The sequence below is a fragment of the Chrysemys picta genome, chromosome 5 (genome assembly GCF_011386835.1).
Source record: "Chrysemys picta bellii isolate R12L10 chromosome 5, ASM1138683v2, whole genome shotgun sequence".
In the NCBI taxonomy this organism is placed as follows: Eukaryota; Metazoa; Chordata; order Testudines; family Emydidae; genus Chrysemys; species Chrysemys picta.
In genome coordinates, this window is record NC_088795.1 from 91,155,040 (window position 1) to 91,178,199 (window position 23,160).

General features: G+C 40.6%; 1 protein-coding gene across 12 annotated transcripts in view; it reads left to right on the forward strand.

The window, feature by feature from the left end:
- CLOCK (clock circadian regulator) overlaps positions 1 to 21,080 on the forward strand; it is a 114,653-nt gene extending 93,573 nt beyond the window's left edge. For all 12 annotated transcript variants that reach the window (XM_024101604.3, XM_024101597.3, XM_024101603.3 and 9 more), the window contains 14 exons: positions 3,553 to 3,666; positions 5,430 to 5,548; positions 6,089 to 6,171; positions 6,387 to 6,493; positions 7,004 to 7,151; positions 7,394 to 7,469; positions 8,432 to 8,573; positions 9,026 to 9,126; positions 11,379 to 11,468; positions 12,776 to 12,934; positions 13,529 to 13,735; positions 15,226 to 15,431; positions 15,876 to 16,134; positions 17,817 to 21,080. In XM_024101604.3, the coding sequence (XP_023957372.1) occupies positions 3,553 to 3,666; positions 5,430 to 5,548; positions 6,089 to 6,171; positions 6,387 to 6,493; positions 7,004 to 7,151; positions 7,394 to 7,469; positions 8,432 to 8,573; positions 9,026 to 9,126; positions 11,379 to 11,468; positions 12,776 to 12,934; positions 13,529 to 13,735; positions 15,226 to 15,431; positions 15,876 to 16,134; positions 17,817 to 17,996 (1,991 nt within the window). In that variant the 3' untranslated portion in view covers positions 17,997 to 21,080. The remainder of the gene's footprint in view (positions 1 to 3,552; positions 3,667 to 5,429; positions 5,549 to 6,088; positions 6,172 to 6,386; positions 6,494 to 7,003; positions 7,152 to 7,393; positions 7,470 to 8,431; positions 8,574 to 9,025; positions 9,127 to 11,378; positions 11,469 to 12,775; positions 12,935 to 13,528; positions 13,736 to 15,225; positions 15,432 to 15,875; positions 16,135 to 17,816) is intronic.
- Positions 21,081 to 23,160: the final 2,080 nt, after the last annotated feature.

Genomic DNA, 23,160 nt, shown 5'->3' on the forward strand with positions numbered 1-23,160 from the left:
CTGCAGTTTCCCGGTTAACATGCGGCACAAACACAAGTAAACCACCCCCCCCACACACACACACGATTCTCTGGGATGATCACTTCACCCCTCCCCTCCACCGCGTGGTTAACAGCGGGGAACATTTCTGTTCAGAAGAGCAGGAACGGGCGCCTCTGAATGTCCCCTTAATAAAATCACCCCATTTCAACCAGGAGAGCTTTCTGGAGATGTCCCTGGAGGATTTCCGCTCCATCCCCATACACGTTAACAGACTTTTCCAGTAGATATACTGGCCGCGATTGCCAGGGCAAATTAATCATTAAACACGCTTGCTTTTTTTTTGTAATGTTTACAAATATTTACAAAGTTACACTCACCAGAGGTCTCCTGTGTGCCCTGAGGGTCTTGGGTGAGTTCGGGGGTTACTGGTTCCAGGTCCAGGGTCACAAACATATCCTGGCTGTTGGGGAAACCGGTTTCTCCGCTTCCTTGCTGCTGTGAGCTACCTACAGTACCTCCATCGTCATCTTCCTCGTTCCCCGAACCGTCTTCCCTGTGTGTTTCTCCAGTGAGAGAGTCATAGCACACGGTTGGGGTAGTGGTGGCTGCACCCCCTAGGATCGCATGCAGCTCCGCGTAGTAGCGGCAAGTTTGCGGCTCTGCAAATATCGTCCCTCGTCCTACGTTTTCTCTTTCTAATGTTCACGAGCCTCTGCGAAGGAGAAACATTTGCAGCTGGTGGAGGAGAAGGGAGAGGTGGTTAAAAAAGACACATTTTAGAGAACAATGGGTACACTCTTTCATTACAAGGTCGCATATTTCGGCTTGCAGGCAGCCATGGTAGGCCACAGTGTTTTGGCTTTTTTAACCTTTTTAACATGCGGGAAAGGTTGCAAACAGCAGCGCATTTCACATATCAAGGATGAATTGGGTTGTCCATTTAAAATGGGTTTTCAATGTAAAAGGAGGGGCTGCAGTTTCCCGGTTAACATGCGGCACAAACACAAGTAAACCACCCCCCCCACACACACACACGATTCTCTGGGATGATCACTTCACCCCTCCCCTCCACCGCGTGGTTAACAGCGGGGAACATTTCTATTCAGAAGAGCAGGAACGGGCGCCTCTGAATGTCCCCTTAATAAAATCACCCCATTTCAACCAGGAGAGCTTTCTGGAGATGTCCCTGGAGGATTTCCGCTCCATCCCCATACACGTTAACAGACTTTTCCAGTAGATATACTGGCCGCGATTGCCAGGGCAAATTAATCATTAAACACGCTTGCTTTTTTTTTGTAATGTTTACAAATATTTACAAAGTTACACTCACCAGAGGTCTCCTGTGTGCCCTGAGGGTCTTGGGTGAGTTCGGGGGTTACTGGTTCCAGGTCCAGGGTCACAAACATATCCTGGCTGTTGGGGAAACCGGTTTCTCCGCTTCCTTGCTGCTGTGAGCTACCTACAGTACCTCCATCGTCATCTTCCTCATTCCCCGAACCGTCTTCCCTGTGTGTTTCTCCAGTGAGAGAGTCATAGCACACGGTTGGGGTAGTGGTGGCTGCACCCCCTAGGATCGCATGCAGCTCCGCGTAGTAGCGGCAAGTTTGCGGCTCTGCCCCGGACCTTCCGTTTGCTTCTCTGGCTTTGTGGTAAGCTTGCCGTAGCTCCTTAATTTTCACGCGGCACTGCTGTGTGTCCCTGTTATGGCCTCGGTCCTTCATGGCCTTGGAGATCTTTTCTAATACTTTTCCATTTCTTTTACTGCCACGGAGTTCAGCTATCACTGCTTCATCTCCCCATATGGCGAGCAGATCTCGTACCTCCCGTTCGGTCCATGCTGGAGCTCTTTTGCGATCCTGGTACTCCATCACGGTTACCTGTGCTGATGAGCTCTGCGTGGTCACCTGTGCTCTCCACGCTGAGCAAACAGGAAATGAAATTCAAACATTCGCGGGTCTTTTCCTGTCTACCTGGTCAGTGCATCTGAGTTGAGAGTGCTGTCCAGAGCGGTCACAATGAAGCACTGTGGGATAGCTCCCGGAGGCCAATAACGTCGAATTCCGTCCACACTACCCCAATTCCGACCCGCAAAGGCCGGTTTTATCGCTAATTCCCTCGTCGGAGGTGGTGTAAAGAAACCGGTTTAAAGGACCCTTTAAGTCGAAAGAAAGGGCTTCGTTGTGTGGACATGTCCAGGCTTAATTCGGTTTAACGCTGCTAAAGTCGACCTAAACCCGTAGTGTAGACCAGGCCTAAGGTGCCACAAGTACTCCTGTTCTTATTGTTGAATCTGATCATGCTGTCCAGGAAGTTGATGCTGGTGTGGAAGCGTTTTAGAGATAGTTTGATCAATGGATGGTTCTGGTTGAAGTTGTGGTGAAAATCTATGAGGGAGTTGGATCTTCTGTCCAGAGTATGAAAATATCAATATATCTGTATCTCAGGTATATTGTTGGTTTTGTGGTGCATTTTTCCAGATATTCTTCCTCAAATGGGTCCATGAAAAGGTTGGTATATTGGGGAGCCATGCTAGTACCCATGACTGTTCCCACAGTTTGGACAAAGTGTTTGTTGTTAAATGGGAAGTTGGCCTCATTGACGTAGTCATCACGTTTAAGGACTACAGCAACTCCCCCTTTGCTGGTTTGATCACTATCTGGTAGTTGGATTTTAGGGGCAGCATATCTGTCCTTTTGGTGATAGGAAGACTGTGGTGATGTAATGTTTGTGGAGGATTTCATTGTATCTTTTCATGAAGCAATTGATGTAATGATCCAGTGTTGGTTTCATCCACGGGGAGGGCCGGGGGGAGGGTGAGGGTGTCCAGTCAGATTCTTTTTTCTTATGACTGTCAGTGGGATTGTGGTAGTTGTGGGTGGCAGTGTTTTAATTGTGAAAGAATTCCTTGAGGAGGTGCATGGGTCTTACACATGCCTATCACGTGTGGTGTATTCATTCAGTGCATCAAAGCCCCAATAACAGAGTGAAACAGACAATCCTGCTCTCAAATGAACTCACACAGAAAAAAAGATAAAAACACCCTGTCACCTATGGGCAGACCCTTTTCACAAAGCAGTTACTCGGTATCTGATCTCTTAATACTTGTCCTCAAAGAAAACCGGCACAGTTCAAAAGTGAGCCTGGGAACTAAAATTCATAAGCCTGTTAGACATTAAAATCCTGGACTCAGCCGGGACACTGGTTTTTTGGCTTATTACAACAATTTGTAATGCTCCCACATCACACCCCTTATGCATCATAATTTAACCCTCAATTGCACAATTCTTTTTCAAGTGACTTCTTTCAACGTGCTTGCCCCTTATGCTTAACAATCTATCCCAACTTGTATCTAGTTCAGAGACTCTGATTTCCTTCCCCAGACCTGAAGAAGCGCTCTGTGTATCTCAAAAGCTTGTACCTTCTACAACAGAGGTTGATCCAATAAAAGATATTACTTCACCTATCTTGTCTCTTTTATGAAATATATATGCTAATTATTATTGCTTTTATATTAATCTCTATTGGTGCATGTTTCATCATGTAAGCCGCCTTTTCATTATATTGTTTCAGCAAAAAATCAATTAGAATTCTGTTGCCATATGCTGCGAGGAACAATAGACCCGAAAGAACCACCTACATATGAATATGTAAAGTTTATAGGAAATTTCAAGTCTTTGAATAATGGTAAGAAATGCTTCACTGTAATGTGGCCAAAATTAAAGGCACTTTCCGAAGATTTATACATTAGGAAAGGTTTGTGAAAACTTAGTGATAATATTTAAAATATTTTGGTATTTATTTTGAAAGATACTAGACTATGATACAGGTTGTGTTGTTTATACTTAGCATTACTGAAAAAATAATACTTATTTATATATGGTATTATATTGTAAACAGTAATGTCTGAGCAGGTGAAAGTAAAATAAAAATAGTACCTTGCAGCTCTATAACACCTTCCATTAAAGAGTGTTAATGTTTGTAAAACACTTTAATAAACATTTTACACAAGAGGAGACGTGAGGTAAGGAAAAAAATAGGCCAGTGTTTTTAAGTGCCTAAATCCATATCTAGGTACATTACTAATTAACGTGATTTTTTAGAGTTACTGAATACCTGCAGCTGTCATTGGCTTCCAGTGGGTTCAGAATTAGAACCTACGTCTCCACCTTACACTCAGTCCTGTGCTTTAATCAACAATTATCCTTCATAGAACACTCAGAACAAAACCACAGCAGCTGTTGTTTTTTTAAATATGGTATCAGAAGGGCAGGGGAATTTATCTCTTAACTGCATGGTTTTTCCTGCAGAGTATGAGATAAATTGAGCTCTCAAAGGATAAATGTGTGGCTGAGGCTGCCTAAATTGTTATACGTTTTGTAAGCAAATAGAATGTTATAAATATTCTGCATTTGGAAGACAGTACAGGAGATAGAAAAGTCCTAAATGCTGTAGAACTTACCAGTTTTGACATGAAAATTAACATAAAATATTCCATTAGGATATATTGTGTAACCCAGGTTATATTGGATTGGTATTATGTAGGAAAAAGATTTCAAGCAATGACGTTCTATAGGAGTGACTTATTTGTTCTCTACTGGCTGTCTATACTTGATCATGTAGGAGGATTAGTGGGCCCCTGCGTTGTTCCATCAATAAACTGGGTGATGTTATCTTGAGCTGAGCAAAGTCTAGAAAAGAAAGCCTTACCTAAGGATTCAAGAGAAAAAGGTTACTGTAATACTTTTCTCTCATGACTTCATTGGGGCTAAAAATGACAAAACCTGATGAAAAATTCAGAAATTTAAAACCATTTGTTAACAAGTAGTCTAAAATAATCTAATTAAAATAGGTATTAAGAAGCAATGCTATAGCTTTTATTGGTTTCCTAAAACCATCTGTTGTCCATGACTGTATTTAAGTAGCTGGACTCTAATTTTAGTTGTTAGAGAAGTCCCTTGCTGGTTTTGATAACATGGATATGACTAGTACTATTAAATTATATGCCACATGTTTGTATTTTTAAATGTAGCTTTGCTCATAATTCATAGTAAATTTATAGTATCTTACAATAAGTTAATGTTGGGGGTTTTGCCAACTTTGTGCCGTCATGCACATTTTGTAACTAAGGCTATGTCTACACTACCACTTACATTGGTATTACTTATGTCACTCAGGGGTGTGAATAAGCCACCAGTGACCTAAGTGCCGGTGTGGACAGCACTATGTCTGTGGGAGAGTTTCTCCTGCCAACATAGTTACTGCTGCTCATTGGGGGTGGATTAATTAAGTCTACGGGAGAGCTCTCTCCCATTGGCCTAGAGCAGCAACGCTTGAGAGCTTACAATGGCGCAGCTGCATCGATGTAGCTGTGCTGCTTTATGGTCTCTAGTATAGCCATAGCTTAACTCTTCTCCCTCTCCATCTTTCCCCCACCCCATCTCCTTCAGTCCCCAACTCAGCGCACAACGGTTATGAAGGAACTATCCAGCGGCCCCATCGGCCTTCATATGAAGACAGAGTTTGCTTTGTAGCTACAGTTAGGTTAGCTACACCTCAGTTTATCAAGGTACGTTTGGGATTTTCCTCTGCACAAGTGAAAACAAGTGTTTACGACACTTGGTAAACACTTAAGTGTGCTTAGGTCATGAAACTTTCAATGTGACTATACCACTTTAAGTACTGCTACAAACTTTTGATCCAAAACAATGCAGACATCTGGTCTGCACTGCTTTCACCTAGGAGTGTCCTCCACATTGCTGACAACATCAGAGAAGTTTTTTGTAGTTCATTACAGTTTGAAATAACCTCAAAAGCCATTGATTTCAGTGCATATTCCAGTATCATTAATATTGGGTTTGATTTTGATCTCACACCAGCATTACTCATTGAAGTCAGTTGAGTTATGCCAGTTTAGAGCTAGTGCAGTTGAGATCAGATTTTGGCTCAGTCTGCTTTAAATACATAAAACAATGAAAGTGCCTAAAAAATAACTTTTAAAGCTACGTTCTTGTGGATTTATCAGCCTACTTTGAGTAAGTCTGAATTTCATAAGAGCTTCTAAATTAGAATAGAGCAGATTTGAGAGACTTGTTTGTTTGTTTTTTAGGAAATGTGCACTGTTGAAGAACCCAATGAAGAGTTCACATCTAGACATAGCTTAGAATGGAAGTTCCTATTCTTGGATCACAGGTGCCATTCCTTATAATAAAGTAGTACATAGTAGCATTCTGGCTGTAATCTTTAGAATACGCTAATCAGCACTGACTATTCATAAACTGAGTTGGGATTTGTGTGGGTTTTTATTATTATTTTGGAGAACATGTTGTAAACATGAACTAGAATGAGACTGATTTTATTGTTTTTATATGTAAAAATAAAGTAACATTAACTTCTATATTAATTAGGGCACCTCCAATAATAGGCTATTTACCATTCGAAGTTCTGGGGACATCGGGCTATGATTACTATCATGTAGATGACCTAGAAAATCTGGCAAAATGTCACGAACACTGTAAGTAAATGTCAAAACTCGGTGCTACAAAAACCATCCTCAATGAAACATCTGTACGTTATGTGAAAGTCTTCTTAATTATACTGAATTGTGTGGAGAAGGCAGGATACTTACTGAAATCCTGCATCACTCAAGTGATATTTTCTGTGGCAAGACCACAGTTTCCTGCTACAAAATGTTTATGGTTCATTTATATACAGGCACCGGAGACGTGGTCTCATACCACAGCCTTCTATTATAAAGAAATTACAAAATCATGGCTGCTGTAGCTGAAAAAATTTGTAATATAACTTATTGAAAAGCCTTCTTTTCCATTGTTTGTAGTACTTGAAATAGAAGTTCCTCTTTTTCTTATCTTGTTTTTAGTCATTATCCTAGTGTCAGTCAGATTCAGGTGAAGATCTCTTAGTTTAGATTTAGTGAATAATATAAATAATTGAATTACTACTGCGTCACAGAATTCACATAACATGTGAAAGCAAAGAAGTCTTATTCTTTTTTATCTTCTAGTAATGCAATACGGGAAAGGGAAGTCATGTTATTACAGGTTCCTGACAAAGGGGCAGCAGTGGATTTGGCTACAAACACATTACTATATTACTTATCATCAGTGGAATTCCAGGCCAGAGTTTATTGTCTGTACACACACTGTAGTAAGGTAACAGTTGTTTTTTTATTAATTTTAGAGAAGCTCTCTTAATTGGCAACTGTATTGCTGATTTTTTAAAACATTGGAAAGATTTAACTAATAGTAGTTTGCAAAGACATTGTGAAGCCTCTTGAGTGTTTATACCCTTTATTCCATGAGCAAAACAGCATGTCTGAGGAGGTCACATTTCAAGACATTATTGTAAAAAACATTTAGATGAGATATAATAAATGTGGTTTGTTCTTTTATAGTTATGCAGAAGTTCGAGCAGAAAGAAGGCGAGAACTTGGTATTGAAGAGTCTCTTCCAGAGATAGCAGCAAATAAAGTGAGCTTCCTAACTTTTTTTTATTATATGGTGTCCCTTTGTACTGCTGTATATTTGATTTTTTTAATCAAAGGTAGGAAAGTTTTTATCCTCTGCTGCTACAGCTAATGCGATGCTTTTTAACTATGAAATATTATCCCATGACTAAGAAGATGTAGGAAAGGTGACTGCTTCACAACGTACGACCTTGGAGTTCTTCTTTATTATTTTTAGGTTTATTAATGTATTACATAGCATACAGAGGCCCCAGTTAGGATTGGGGCCCCAAAGTGTTAAATACAGATACAAAGATTGATGTAGTCCCATCCAGCTGAAAAAACAAGGAACAGATAAAGTAGGGAGAGGGAGGGAAATCAGCAGAAGGGGACAGCATAGCTCCATCACATGGCCTCCACCCACTTCTCAAGAGCATCCAGAAGTCTTTCTGGATGAATACCCTCCCGATGAGACTCTGAAGGTGTTCAGGATATTGGGCCTCAGAAAGGTAAGTCAGGGGCAGGCACTCATGATGTGCTCCCTTGGTAGTCTGGCAAATTTCCCAGTGGAAATCTGCTGCTTATGGCACAACTAACTATGCCTGCATGGCTTCTCGCTCCTCCGAGAGAGAGTGAGTTAACAGCAGTAGGAAGTGAGTTATGTTGCTGGAGAGGAAAGGAAGTCTGTGCAGCAGCACAGGACTGGCGCAGAACTCAGAGTTGCAGAATTTGCCTGCATATCTTTGGACTCTGGGTTTTTATGGCTTTGTCTCGCCTTTCTTTACATGTTACGAACCCTATAAATGGAAACTCCATAAACTTAAACTTGTAGAGTATAAAAGGACAAAACTTTTTCTGCAGATTTATCTGTCAGGGGGTTGATTGGCCCAGATGTTTTACTTTGCTAAGCTGTGTTTGCCAACTGAAATATTTATTGTCTATGTGCTGAGCCATCAAATAAAATGATTTTTATTTGTACCCCTTCAGAATCAGGACTCCGGATCTGATAATCATATAAACACAGTCAGCCTCAAAGAAGCATTGGAAAGATTTGATCACAGCGGTACACCTTCTGCTTCCTCCAGGAGTTCGAGGAAATCTTCGCATACTGCAGTCTCAGATCCATCATGTAAGTGCTAACCATTGAAAACGTAATTGCCTTATAAGAGGAGACTGTATCTGTCCTTTTTTACTGTGTTTTTATTGAAATAATGCATTTTAAAACTTTTAAAATATTTTATTAATAATATATCTGAATGAAACACTGAATTTAAAAATGTCCCTCTCGATGGCTTAACTACCAGTAGTGCAGCAGCCTGAGGGCACCAGGTTTATCCAGAGAGTTCTACATTTAAATCTTGCCCAGTAGAAACCCATTGAAACATCTGATATTAAAATAAAATCTTATTTCATACTATCAGGCCTATACAATTGATAAAAATGTACTTTTGAAAAATTTGCCTGAAGCTTTCACTCAGGCAAAACTCCTTTTGACTTCTTCGTGTATGGAGTTACAGGATCAGGCTTATCATTATTATTATTAACAAAATGTGTTTTCACTTTTACATTGATCATCATTAGCAACGCCAACAAAGATGACAATGGACACTAGCACTCCTCCAAGACAAAACTTATCTGGTCATGAAAAGACTGCACCAAGGAGGTCATCACTTAGTAGTCAGGTAACTCTTCAAAGGAGAGCCTCTGTGTAAAATCCATTTATTTCACTTGTAAATGAAAATGTTTAAATCTACAGTAAACTTTACATTTTTTTCCTTAAAGCATAGAGTTTGAACTGGAAGTGAAAACATTTTCAGTCTGGCTACTTGATTGCTAAGATTGCATGATCAAGGTTACTTACACAAACGCTTATGCAGGTGTTTAATTTTACATGCTAAACTAAATGTGACTACTCACATGCATATAGTTAGGGTCCTACCAAATTCATGGTCCATTTTGGTCAATTTCATGGTCATAGGATTTTTAAAGTAGTCAGTTTCATGGATTCAGATGTTTACATCTGAAATTTCACAGTGTTGTAACTGTGGGGGTCCTGACCCAAAAGGGGGGTCATGGGGAGGGGATCACGGGATTATCATCCTTACTTCTGTGCTGCTGCTGCTGGCAGGGGTGCTGCCTTCAGAGCTGGGCGGCCAGAGAACAGCAGCTGCCGACTGGGAGCCCAGCTCTAAAGCCAGCGCCGCCGTCAGCAGCAGCACAGAATTGAGGGTCGCAGGGTATGGAGGGGGCTGTCGCTTTTGGAGGGTGCAGGACCAGCCTTATCGGTTGGCTATCGCCCAGGGCCCCATGGTCAGGGGGGCGCTGTTCCTCCCACACACACACAGCCAGCTCAAGGCCCCTTTAGCCCCTGAGCACTGTGCCTGGAGCTGGGGAGGGGCAGGACTGGGGGCACCACCGCCGGGGTCTCCTACTATGCACTGGGCTCCAGCTGCTAGTCCTAATGGGGCTGAGGAGGGATGGGACTTCCCCTTCCCCTTCCTGAGGCCAGGTCAAACCCACCTCCAGGAGTGTGCCACCCTTACTTCAGCACTGCCTTCAGAGCTGGACTCCCAGCCAGCAGCTGTGGAGCTTCCTGCAGCCAGGGGAGGTTCCCAGAGGTGGGTCTGACCCAGCCCTGGGGCTGGCCCCTGCAGGGAAAGAGGAAGTCCCAGCCCAGCCAGGACTAGCATCTGGAGCCCAGCACACAGTAGGAGCCCGCCTTCCCTACAGTAGCCAGATTTCTTGGGGGAAATGAGATTGCATGGTCCATAATGCATTTTTCATGGCTGTGAATTTGTTAGGGCCCTACATATAGGCCCCTACATGTGTTCATTGGGTGGTCACCTGCCATAACCCCCATCAGGGCCTTCGGGCAAGCCTGAAATTGGACCCCTGCCTCAGTGTCCCGTTTCAAGGAGCTTCTTGAGTAAGTCTCAAACACTTTTGTCTATTCATATGCCTCCTCAGGGTCTGGTTTATTAATTTTATTTTGAATGTTTATTAATTTATCAAGTCCTTCCTCAAGTTCATTGGTTTACCCCATTATCAGGTCACTTCCAGACCTTTCCGACCTGTAGTCTCAATCCCCAAGTTCCAGGTTTCTCTGATGGAGCCTACTTGTTCCCAGCAGTCTCTCTAGTGCATTCTGGTCTCCCTGAGAATTCTCGCTCTGCAGTTTTCTGCTGCATTTTTATAGGTGAATGAGCTGGTCCTTGCTCAGGTGTGCTTCCTTATTAACTAGGGTTGACTGTCTCCAGACTCTAGCCCTTAAAGGGCCAAGCCACCCTGTTACAACATGCATAAATCTGTGCTTTCTTTCTCATACAATTTTTCACAAACTAGGTATAACCCATCCAATAACAAAGTTATGGAATAGTTTCATATTGTTCTTGAAATCCTGATAATATTAGAAAATCCCATATATGCCCTCTGCTATGAGCTATTCATTGACTGTGATTTGAGGTGGGTTTATTGTTGGTTCGAGATGATTAGTAGAGGAATAAAAAGATGCTGTCAACTTAAAAATGTTTGAAAACAAGTATCTTTACTTACTAACACCACCTTTCAAATTATTACAGTTCTGAAATTCCCATTTCCCTTTCACTATTTGTATTCTTTATTTATTTCTGACATATATCATAACTTGAACAAAGATACACCCCATGTAATCACTTGTACCTGCATGTTCACAGTGCTGCAATATTTCGGTTTCAGACATCGCAGGGAGTCTTTAAGCAAGTAAATGCTATTATCCCCTTGAAATATTAAAATAAATGTAGACACATTTCTGTTGGCCTTGTGTTATATAAAAGTGTGTTTTAACAAAATGTACTGTTGTGCCATCTTGGAATTGACAGTTTTTCTTAAATAATTTAGTTATATCTAGTGTGAGACAAGTTCTGTTGGATAATTGTGGTATGCTTTTAAATCTTAGTCCTTAAACGCCCAATCTGTTGGACAACCATTAGCACAGCCAATGATGTCTCAACCTGCAACTTTGCAGATCCAGCCAGGCATGTCCCAGGTATGGATTAGTTTTGTATATTTATTGACTGGCTCTTTCAGCAAATAACCCCATTTAGGAATAGGGCATTAAGGACTTTCTCATTAACTGAACTGTGTGATGGAAGTTTATTTTATGCAAAGTCATCTTTACTTGCATTCTCTCTTGTGCCTAATTAAGGTAAACTTCTTCTTAAATGTCCACATGACATAAATTGTCACTGTTAAGTTAAAATCCGTTTTAAAAATCCGGACGTAAGTATAAAATCAGATTAATATTGAATTCATGCTCTGGCGGGAAGGAGGGGAGATGCACAATGTACTGGCATGGCAATGGGGATCTGTAGTAGCCTATATGGCTTTTGTCCTGGTTAGCTAAGAGACTGTATCCTCCATGCCCTGTCCTGACAGTTGAAGTAAGCTTATGCTGACGGTCCCTAGAGATATACAGCTGAGTTTTTGTGTCTTCAGGCCACATTGTAAACCCATCTAATTGCTCAGCTTTTTGCTTAGAGGCTGACCTGGGTGCAGGGCAGTTGTGTGTTTGTGTGTGTCTTTTGTTTGTTTGGGTTATTTTGTTGAGAGTTCTCTAAACATTAAATGTATGTGTCAATCTCAGAACTTTTCACAACTAAATAATTGTGCCTACAGCAGTGCTCCCCAAACTGTCAGATGTGCCCCCTCCTGGGGGGCAAGGGCGGAGAAACGTTTTGGGGGGGCGTGTGGTAGGGCCCTGCACGGGGTGGTGGGGGTGGGGCACCACCCAGCCCTGTTCTGCCCCCAGACCAGCTTCAATCCCAGCCACAGCTCCACTCTGCTTCCCGCTCTGCCCTCTGCTTCATCCCCAGCCCAGCTCCGGCCCCAGCTGCAACTCCACTCCGCCTCCTGCCTTGCCCCCAGCCCAGCTTCAACCTTAGCCACAGCTCCGCTCTGCCCCCAGTTCTAGCCCCAGACGCGCCATGCTCTGCCCCCAGCTCTGCTCTGCCCTCCCCTCATTCCATCTCCGCCCCCCAGGCCAGCTCCCCTCAAGCTCCAGCTCCTCCCCTATCCTCAGTTATGCCCCAGCTCCACCTTCAGGCCAGCCTCCTCTGGTGAGCCAATTGTGCAGTAATGGAGGGGGCACAGACAGGTTCCATTGGTGGTAAGGGGGGGTGCGAGAGGAAAAGTTTGGGCACCACTGACCTAGAGACTGTGAGAAACATCATGCTGTAGCATGTTACTAGATAGGGCTTGGTTACCATTGCTACTATGATGGGATGATTTACCTTTTGTAGGTCAAGTTTGTCTGTTTCTGATTCAAACTCTTTTAACCTATACATGGCTCTGCAGCCTATGTTCCAGTTCTCAGCCCAATTGGGAGCCATGCAGCACCTAAAGGACCAGTTGGAGCAAAGAACACGAATGATAGAGGCAAATATTCATCGGCAGCAAGAAGAGTTGCGTAAGATTCAAGAACAGCTTCAAATGGTCCATGGTCAAGGGCTTCAGGTGAGTTACAGTTGGATTAACACTGACTTCTTAGTAGGGACTTAAATGACTTTCTGTGTGCTGAACTGCACCAATCTAGTCAAAATGGATGATATTGGTAAAGCCCTGCCTTATAGATTGTTGCTACAGACAGTCAATTTCCGGGGAAGAAATTATGTATAGTATTTGGATCTGTCAGTTATAAGATTATTTTCCCATCATTGACTTCATTTCACTAAACTGCTGGAGATACTGGAAAGAGAAACGCAGTTTCTAGTTAATGTTGTCTTTTTCAAAATTTTGTACAAGTTGTCTTTGTGCTTCTGTTTAAATGCAAACCTTAAACTAAATATGTAGGGATCTAATTCTCTTCACACCAGAGTAACACTACTGTATCTCTGTTAAATATTGAATGGCGTTATTACAGAACGAAAGAGATTTTAATCGTGCATTATCCATTGCTTATAGTACATCCATAAAGCCTCTGACACCTACAATTAAACAATATTTCTGTCTTTAATTGTTTTTCAAAGGTATTGTATTAAGAATTTTTAGTAATACTTTAAACAATCAATAGTTTGTTTTAAAAAAACTAATTTGTGGATTTTTTTAAAGATGTTTTTGCAGCAATCAACTCCTGGATTAAACTTTGGTTCTGTGCAGCTTACTTCTGGGAACTCTTCTAACATTCAGCAGCTTACATCAATAAACATGCAAGGTCAAGTTGTTCAGGCTAATCAAATTCAAGGCGGAATGAACACTGGGCATATTAGTACTCAGCACATGATACAGCAACAGCCTTTGCAGAGTACAGCAACACAGGTAAAGTTTGTCATAAGTACCTATGCTAGGTAGTATAATCACACGGTACCAAAATTGAAACCCATTATGGGCCTGCCTGATCCTGCAGTGATTCTATATAGAGAATTTCCATTGAAGTCAATGTAAATTTGAATGTGCAAGAAACACAGGTTCATGCCCTAAATGTTTAGGGTTGAAATAGATTTTGTTTTCTCTTTCAGGAAAAGGCTTAGATTTTATAGTCTTCTCTTGATAGAAGAATTATCAAGTGTAAATGATGAGCAGTGAATAACAAGTAGTTCTTGTGGAAGGACCCAGCTGTGACGGGTTGGATCACAGAAACCCCCTTGGGAGCTGCCTCCCAATGTGCCAAGACTACTTCTACCCCTGCTTACCCTGCCAACTCGGGACCCCAGCACCGTCTTGCTGAGCCAGACACTCCCATCTACTCCAACACAGACCCAGGGTCTGAATTACTTGCCCCACTGCCAATGGGGTCTAAACCCAAATAAATCCATTTTACCCTGTATAAAGCTTATACAGGGTAATCTCATAAATTGTTCACCCTCTATAACACTGATAGAGAGATATGCACAGTTGTTTGCTCCCCCAGGTATTAATACATACTGAGTTAATTAATAAGTAAAGTGATTTTATTAAATACAGAAAGTAGGATTGAAGTGGTTCCAAGTAGTAACAGACAGAACAAAGTAAGTCACCAAGCAAAATAAAATAAAATGCGCAATTCTGTGTCTAATCAAACTGAATACAGATAAGATCCTCACCAGTTCCAGAATGCTCCCTTTTACAGACTAATCTCCTTTTGCCTGGGTCCAGCAATCACTCACATCCCTTGCAGTCACTGCCCTTTGTTCCAGTTTCTTCCAAGTATCCTGGGGAGAAGGGGGGGGGAGAGGAGAATATCCCTAGTTCTTTATTCCTACCACCCTCGAAAGCCTTTTGTCATGGTGACCTATGTTGCCTTCAGTCCCAATAAAGTGCCTTCATAGAGCTCACTAAAGCTGATTGGACGTGCTCTCTGTCTTCCCCTCACCCCAATACTTCCAGGGACTGAGCATGCTTACACCTGCAGTTCTGCCTGGCCCATCATTCCACCTTCTTGTGCAGTTCTTCTAATTTTATAAGAGTTTTGGAAGAGGAGCATGGGACTGGGAGTGAGAAACTCCTGGATCCTAATCCTGGCACTAACACTTACTCACTGCATGGTCTGGGACAAATAATTTAACCTTTGTTTGCTCATCTGTAAAAACTGGGATAATATATATTTACATAACTCACAAAGATGTTGTAGGACTGGATTAATTATTTTGTACCGTGTTTTGAGAGTATAAATCATATATAAGAACATTTAGTATTAGCAATAATTAACTATTAGTGTACAGCATTGTTATTTATGCCCGCAAAGCAAGCTGTGCCTTCTCTGTGTTTGAAAGGGGAGTTTATTTTTACAGCTGCATTCAATTAATTTATTACATATTTTTCTTTCTTAGCATACTCAGCAAAATATACTTAGTGGGCACAATCAACAGACTTCTCTTACCAGTCAGTCACAGAATACACTTTCAGCCCCCTTATATAACACTATGGTGATTTCCCAGCCAACGACAGGAAATGTGGTCCAGATTCCATCTAGTTTACCACAAAACAACAACCAGAGTGCTGCAGTAACTACTTTCACCCAGGACAGACAGATCAGGTAAATATAAAGGAGCAATATTCATTCAGATGATTTTGCTAGAGCTTTCTGTGCTTTAGTAGTCACCAGATCTTATGGAAAAGGAGACAAAAGTTAAACCAAAAATTTCATGCAGTTTTACTTAGTGTAGGCATGTGCACGTGTTGTAGTCTGAGGACCAAACTTGTGAAGAGATACTCCTGTAATTCCATTAAAACTCATGGTGTTGAGGCACTGGTGGAGGGGTGGGCCTTTGAGGGCAATATGTAGCCCATTGTACTTGAATTTGTTTAGTTTGTATTAAGCAAAGGAAAAATTGGTTTGTCTTGAATGGCCCAGTCAGTGATAAACTGGCACTTACCTAATCAGATTGATATAGGAAAGTTCATCCAGTGTATCTGAAGCAGAATTTTTTTTTCCAAACTAAGCTGATAGGACCTTCTGATGTCTTTTTTCCTTTGACAGATTTTCTCAAGGTCAGCAGCTTGTCACAAAATTAGTCACCGCCCCTGTAGCATGTGGAGCGGTAATGGTCCCAAGCACTATGTTTATGGGGCAGGTGGTGACTGCCTACCCCACTTTTGCTGCACAACAGCAGCAGCCACAGACATTATCAATAACGCAGCAGCAGCAGCAGAGTCAGCAAGAGCAGCAACAGCAGCTCAGTACGGTTCAGCAATCGGCTCAAGCTCAGCTGACGCAGCACCCGCAGCAGTTCTTACAGGTAATGCAGCGCTGTCTCGAAATCTGTCAGATTGCACAAACTTTCAGATAGTGACGTAAACCAGTTCAGTATATACTGCAAATTTGATGACTGAGAATGTTATTTAAATAAGCAACCTTGTTAATCTCAGACAAGCGATGTGCATGGGAGGAGGTTCTTTCATCAACCTTATTTAAAGTCTCTTGCAATCTTTATTGTCAAGTTCACAAATAAGAACTGCACTTAAATAAATCTGTTTCCCAGCCTATGGGCATTAGAGTACACTAGGAGTGGGACATGAAGAGAAACAATGGGGACAGGAATAATTGTCACACTGGGTCCACCTCATCTCACCATAAACATGCATGCGTGCGTCTAAGTAAAGGGGCAGGCATCTCTTTGTAAACCTCTCACTTTCCCTCCAGTTGCCATGGTGGCCCACAATGCAACAAGGTGTGAGCTGACTCAGGAGGCAGCATGCCAGCCTAAGGCCTGGTCTATACTACCCGCCTGAATCGGCGGGTAGAAATCGACCTCTCGGGAATCGATTTATCGCGTCCCGTGGAGACGTGACAATCGATCCCCGAATCGGCGCTCTAACTCCACCAGCGGAGGTGGTAGTAAGCGCCGCCGACAAAAAGCGGCAGAAGTCGATTTTGCCGCCGTCTTCACAACGGGGTAATTCGGCTGTAATACGTCGAATTCAGCTACGCTATTCACGTTGCTGAATTTGCGTATCTTAAACCGACTCCCCGCTGTAGTGTAGATGTACCCTAAGTGTCTTTTCTCTGCTTCTGTGTAGCTGCAGGAGCACATGCTGCCTGGACCTCAGGGAGATCCCAGTGGATGTCTGAGCAGCAATAGCCGTCCCATGAGTAAGGAGAGAAGAAGCCACCATGCGGGAGAGGAGAGATTGGATCAGAAAGAAAAGAGAGGGTGCAGGGAAGGAGGAACAGATTGAGAATAACAAAAGAGCAAAAAAGAAAATACGTACTAAAAATAAGAAATCAAAAAAAGACTGAAGAGGGGGAAAGAGGAGGTAGAATGGACTAGTGAAAGGAGAGGCAGCAGTGACCTTGCAAAACTAGTGTACTGGAATGTGTCTCACAGGAAGGCCTAGGGAAGGGGGCATGTCAGTTGCCAGCCCATTAGAGGGGCAATCTGCTACAACAAAAACTTTGGGAACCACTGAAGTAGAGACACAGTCAACCTATTTGGACCTGAAATTTTGCCTTCTTTTAAAGGAAGATAATCCCTTACAGCATCCCTAACTAGTTTTTGTATATATGTGTGGGCATTCTGTTAAAAGAATGTTAAAATTGCAAATCAGATTCTTGAAATGTCGAAGTTCAAGTTGGCTGCTCAACCTTAACTATACTCAGATCATTAGGGGTCTGTGCTCTTATAAAGCCTTTAATTACAATTGCTGTGTCTCTCTGCCTCTAACTATTGCCATAGTTCTCCTAGCCATTGACATCACAAACAGAGATCCAATAAGTTGCTTTACAGTTAGTCAGATGCTGAAAATATTAATACTCTGTAATTAGCTATTTTGTTCTGAATGAATCTTCACTTTGTGCAATCGTAAGTGAAAGTAGTCATGGTCCTATTGATGTTTAACCTCATGTGAGAGTTTTAAAATATAACCAGACCTGCATTTTCATAGTGTGGGCAATAATCCTCTTTTATTTATTTCTTCTTAGACATCCAGGCTACTTCATGGAAATCAATCAACTCAGCTTATTCTCTCTGCTGCTTTCCCACTACAACAAAGCACTTTTACTCAATCACACCACCAGCAGCATCAATCTCAGCAGCAGCAGCAACTCTCACGACATAGAACTGACAACATGATTGATCCTTCCAAAGTTCAGCCACAGTAGCACGGGGATTCACTTCTTCTAGAAGCAAACAGCAGGGAGGAGCTGCTCCATAAACAGTTGCACTGATGATAGTAGAGGTAGAAGTCCAAAGGCTTTATAAAGTACAGTATTGAGGTCTACTTCTAACTTCTGGGAATCTGTTTGCAGAAGAAACTACTACAAAATGTTGTGGAGGTACCTTAGATACAAACAGCAAAAAGATAACAGGGACATGGCCAACTTTGACAGTCTTTTAGTTGTCCCAATTTCTGTGTTCTAAAGGATGTGCTACCACGTAATAACTTGTCCAGATCAAGTCTCAAACCCTCAATGAACCAAAAAGGGTTCTAAAAATGTTGGTATCTTTAGCAGTCCTGTAAGTTTGTCAAATGTGACCATGGACACACAGTTGCTCACAATAATGCTACAAATACAGTCCAAAAGACATTTAATTTTTTTTTTCAGATGATTATGGGACAAGTAAATATTTTCAAAATGTTGTGTGGAATCAGATTCTGTATTGTACAGATGTAAAATAATGTGTATATGTCTGGATAAAAGGAGAGAGAGCAAAAATATTTTATATGATGCATGAAAATGTAATCTTGTTGTTTGTAGGTTTGAATGTTTCCCTAAATTCTCACACCATGCGCCGACTAATATTTTCCTCTGTTCTACCCTTTTGTTTACAACATGATGCATCATAATTTTCACCCTTAATGTGGGCACAAGTCTCTTGTTTGTGCTTTGTCTGCGATGTCACAGTTTGTTCAGTGAGGTATAGTGTGCTGGTTAGTGGATTTTTTGGGGTTAAATTATTGATGAAACTGTTTGAACTGATGGTCACGCATCAGGATCCAAGACATTCAGATTTCAGAAATATCATCCATCATTTCACAATTATTCATTGTTTTTTGATTGAAAAATAGGAATTTGCACTGCTTTATTGTGGATGGTTTGGAATTTTACTCCCCAAAGCTATCTTTTGATATAGATCATAGTTGGAAATATTTATGTAAAAGGTTTTAAAAAAACTACATGAAAGTAATTTTCAAGAATGTGTCAGTTATAGGAGTAATTTGCACAACAATATATTTACACTTAATAACATTTTAGGCACTTTTTAACCACCTTCTCTGTGGTGAGAATTGTAACTTTTTAAAATATGTTGGAATCTTTTTATTGTCCTTTAAAAATTAGATCTTTCTTTAGTCAGAACTGATTCAGGGTCATTTTAAAACAAAAAAACAAGAAACCCATAGTGCCTTGATTTTAATTCAGGTGATAACATTGAACATCTTGAATTATGTTGTCTTGAATCTGTTACGATTTTACAATTTTGAAGTCTTAGTACAATCTCAACAAAATGTGTTTCTACTTCAGAGCTATATCTTGTTTGTGTTCATATATTACAAGTATTTTAACAATCGTCTGAGTTGAGATCATGAGCATTTTTTAAAGGAGTGCCTCTCCCCTCAAACACTAAAATGGAAACAGGTATCTAATGATTTACCTGTAAAGTGTTCAGAGAATAAGAAGTAGCGCTCTTTAGTGGCTCCAAAACACAGATTAGTCATTTGGGGGGGGGGGGGGGATTAATCTGACACTTTTTAATCAGATCAAATCCAACTTTACTTTATTGATTGGAATTTAATGGAAAAATAAAGAGGGGATTAGGACTGCATGTTTAACACTCTGAGTATTGACTTAAAAAGGGATACCACTAAACTAAGACTTCAAAAGGCAACCTCACTTTATAAAGATAATAAAAAGTTCCAACAGAAATGATTTCCTATTTTTAAATGTTCAGTAGATTTCTATGGTACTACTTTGTACAGATCACATCTGCAGAGCAAAATGAGCTAATACCAAGGTAGACTTGGTAGTTAAAAAAGAAAATTAATTAAAATTAACACTGAGGAGGGAAAGTTTTTAGTCAAGAAGCTGAATTAAGTCAGAGTATTAGGGAGGAGCTGTATGAATGTAACCAAATTGTGGTGGAATATTAAATATTAGGAACAGTTTGATTGTATTATTGGGTGACCAGAGCTGACTGAAAGGTAGTGCTAAGTTAGTGAACACTAGATGCAGTTACCTTTTGAGGCTTCTTCCTAAAATGAGCTTTGGCCTCTCCACTGTCATCTCATCAGATTAGCCCCTCACCTCCAAACCATAAAGCAACAGGTCAACAGTGGATCCTGGGAGAATCACAGTGGAAAAGGGAGGAGGGCATAAGAAGTAAAGAACCAAAGAGAACTGGGTTGGTTTCTGTTCCAGGAAGTCTCTTGCAACAAGGAGTAGGAACAGATACAAATATTAAACATATCCAGGAAACTTTCCATTTCTGTGCTCTTTAAAGGCATTTCTGTCATTCCCTGAACCAATATAATTGTCAGAAACATATATTTTTTTTAAGTTTTAGAAAAGCAAAACTCCATTGACTTCCCCGCCCCCCCCCCCCCCCCCCCATATTGCCTTGCCTAATCCTGCCATACCATTCCACCTGTATCCAAAATTTAAGATGCATTGACCAGAGGTCCATTCCATAAAGACTTTTAGTGGGAAATAGACTTGTTAGGTAAAGGTTTTAACCTAATTACAATAATAAAATAGCACTAAAGAAGAAAATTGGGAGAGCTTTAATATTACTCTTAGAAATATAGTGTGGTGGTAAAACCAGCCGATAAACTGTAGCAGTTGCAGCTACAGTAAATGCAGAGCATAACCAGCAGACAGCTGAGAGAGTTTTATATATAAGCTTCATTCAAACCCCTTCTATCAACCAAAAAAATACTTTGGTGTGCTGTTGTAGGTCAGACAATAAAAAGGCAGCCTAACTTAGGTGTGAGAGGTTTTTATATAAACATAGCTATTGGAAGAGGACTAAGAGGAAAAAATCTGTCCTTTGATCAAGAAGCCTTCCATAAGCTCAGAGGGGAAAGTCATCCAAAAATGAAGCTACACTTTACCTGCTAGCTGATAAAGAGAAGAGGGGGAATTCTAAGAGACTGGAAAATTATTACATACATTTGAAAAGCTTCTGCCACAATTCCGGCAAATGTTAAAAAAAAAAAAAAAAAAAAAAAAAAAAAAAAAACAGAAAAAGCACACCGTATTTCACTGACTCTAATTGGCGTGGATGCTCTGCTTCTCTTTCACTGACTATTAAAGGATTTGTGATCAAACAAGGCTCACTTCTGCTCCTATTAAAGTCAATTGCAAAACTCCATTGACTTCTGTGGGAAGAAAATTGGGCCCCAGTCTCTCTCTCTTCTAATCAGCCTTATGCTTCTGGCCAGCTTATTCACTGGTGTGGCAAACCTGTTGTTTGTGACATCCCAATAGATATCACAGCAGCAAATGCTATGATGTTTAATGTTACAGAATGACTCTGACAGGAGTGAGGAAGTTGGATAAGAAGGAGAAAATGTTGTATTATGGATAAATGCCTTGGTGACATACAGTTAAGAAAAATATCATGCTGTATTTTCTTAATAGAGTTTTGATGAGAAAATTAGTAAGTTTGCCTGGGTTGGGTGAGAACTCAAAGAAAAGCCTCAGAATTTCAGAGGGAAAAGAAATATAGCTATTTTTATATTATATTTAATATATGTTATATTTGTATATAAATATGAAAAGATTATAGTAAGAACTCTCCATATGCCTTCCATTTTATCTAAACGTTTACCTCCTGGTGCTATGGCTCCAGTGTATCACCATCTTTGTAGGCATTATGCCTGTTGCCAACCAACATCAAAGTTAATGTTCCAATATCCTTACAACAGATAGGCCCCAGTTCAGCAGTGTGCCTAACCTGAAGCATGTAAGTTAGTCCAATTTAAGTGAATGCTGACATACTGTGCTGAATAGGGTCCTCAGTTCTCCTCAGTGCCCATGCTGGCAATTTTTCATGGGAAAAGGAGAAACCCTCGCAAGACTCGAGTAGCGCAGTTTAAAAAAAGGTTTTGGAATAATGATAAGCACTTTACTGAAAAGAACTATTCGGAAAACAGTTAATTATTTTAGGCAATGGAACGGTTCAAAAGTGGCCCAACGGGATTCGAATGTAGAAAACTGTCAAAGAGGCATTTCTGGAAAATGTTTCTAAATGTGGTGATCCTTTGAGGCTCTAAGTGTGAGATTAAAAAGGCATCTAAAATTGGTTGATTTTGTTTTAATATGGCCTTAGGAAAGGCTAAATCTACATAAATACTAGCTTCTTTTGAGATTTCTTTTAAAATTGCACAATTGCCTGTGAGAAAGAAATGATCAGTAGGCTTATTAACCTGTTCAGTAATTCTAAACGGCCCTTGGGATTATAATTTGCATTAAAATATGTGTAGAGGGTTTACAGATGTGGCCTTTAGTAGACTGTTGCAGTCCCCAAATCTAGAATAACTAGTATTCTTAGAGATAAAACCAGATGTAGTTATGAGTACATTTTAAATGCCATGGCATCATGCAATGTCAGCACATGCATGTTAGATTCGTGTCTCCCTTTGAAATCATTCTTGAAACAAGATACTCATTGAGAAGGGCTGGGGAAATTATTATTTTTGGATAAAAGGGAGAAAAAGACCAGCATAGTACTGAATCTTCTTTTTTTTAATCCTCCCCAGTGGAAAAAGTTAAAAACTATTTGAAACTCATTGGGATAAAGAATTTTGTATCCAGTATATTTGAAGTTGAATGTTAAATGGCTCATAGTACATGAGAGAAACTTTGAGAGATTTTTAAATTAAATCTGGTTGTCCATTAGAACTTTTTTTTAATATCCTGATTTTAACACTACATTCCTTGTTTTTTTCTTTAATAAACAAGTAATTTACAGGCTCTGTTTGCTTCATGCTTTGTCATCTGCATGGGTTTGGCCAGCATGGTATGCTAAATTGTACCTATAAATAAAAAGGGAAAAACAAAACACTGTGTATGAACAAAATACTGAATTGCCTGATATGGAGATCCCAGCCAAGACTGAGAAGTGCTGCACTAACAGACAATCAAAATGGGTGACTATTTATGAAAGACTTTGGGGAATGATCTTAAAGAAGTAACTGCTTTGAAAGCAGTTGGTTTTTTTTTTAAATAAGGTAAAACTATTTATTTTAAAATATATCAATTGGATTGAATTTTGAGTTTTTAAGCAGTGTTGAATTCACAGTGTCTTGGGTTTTGGTTTGGTTTT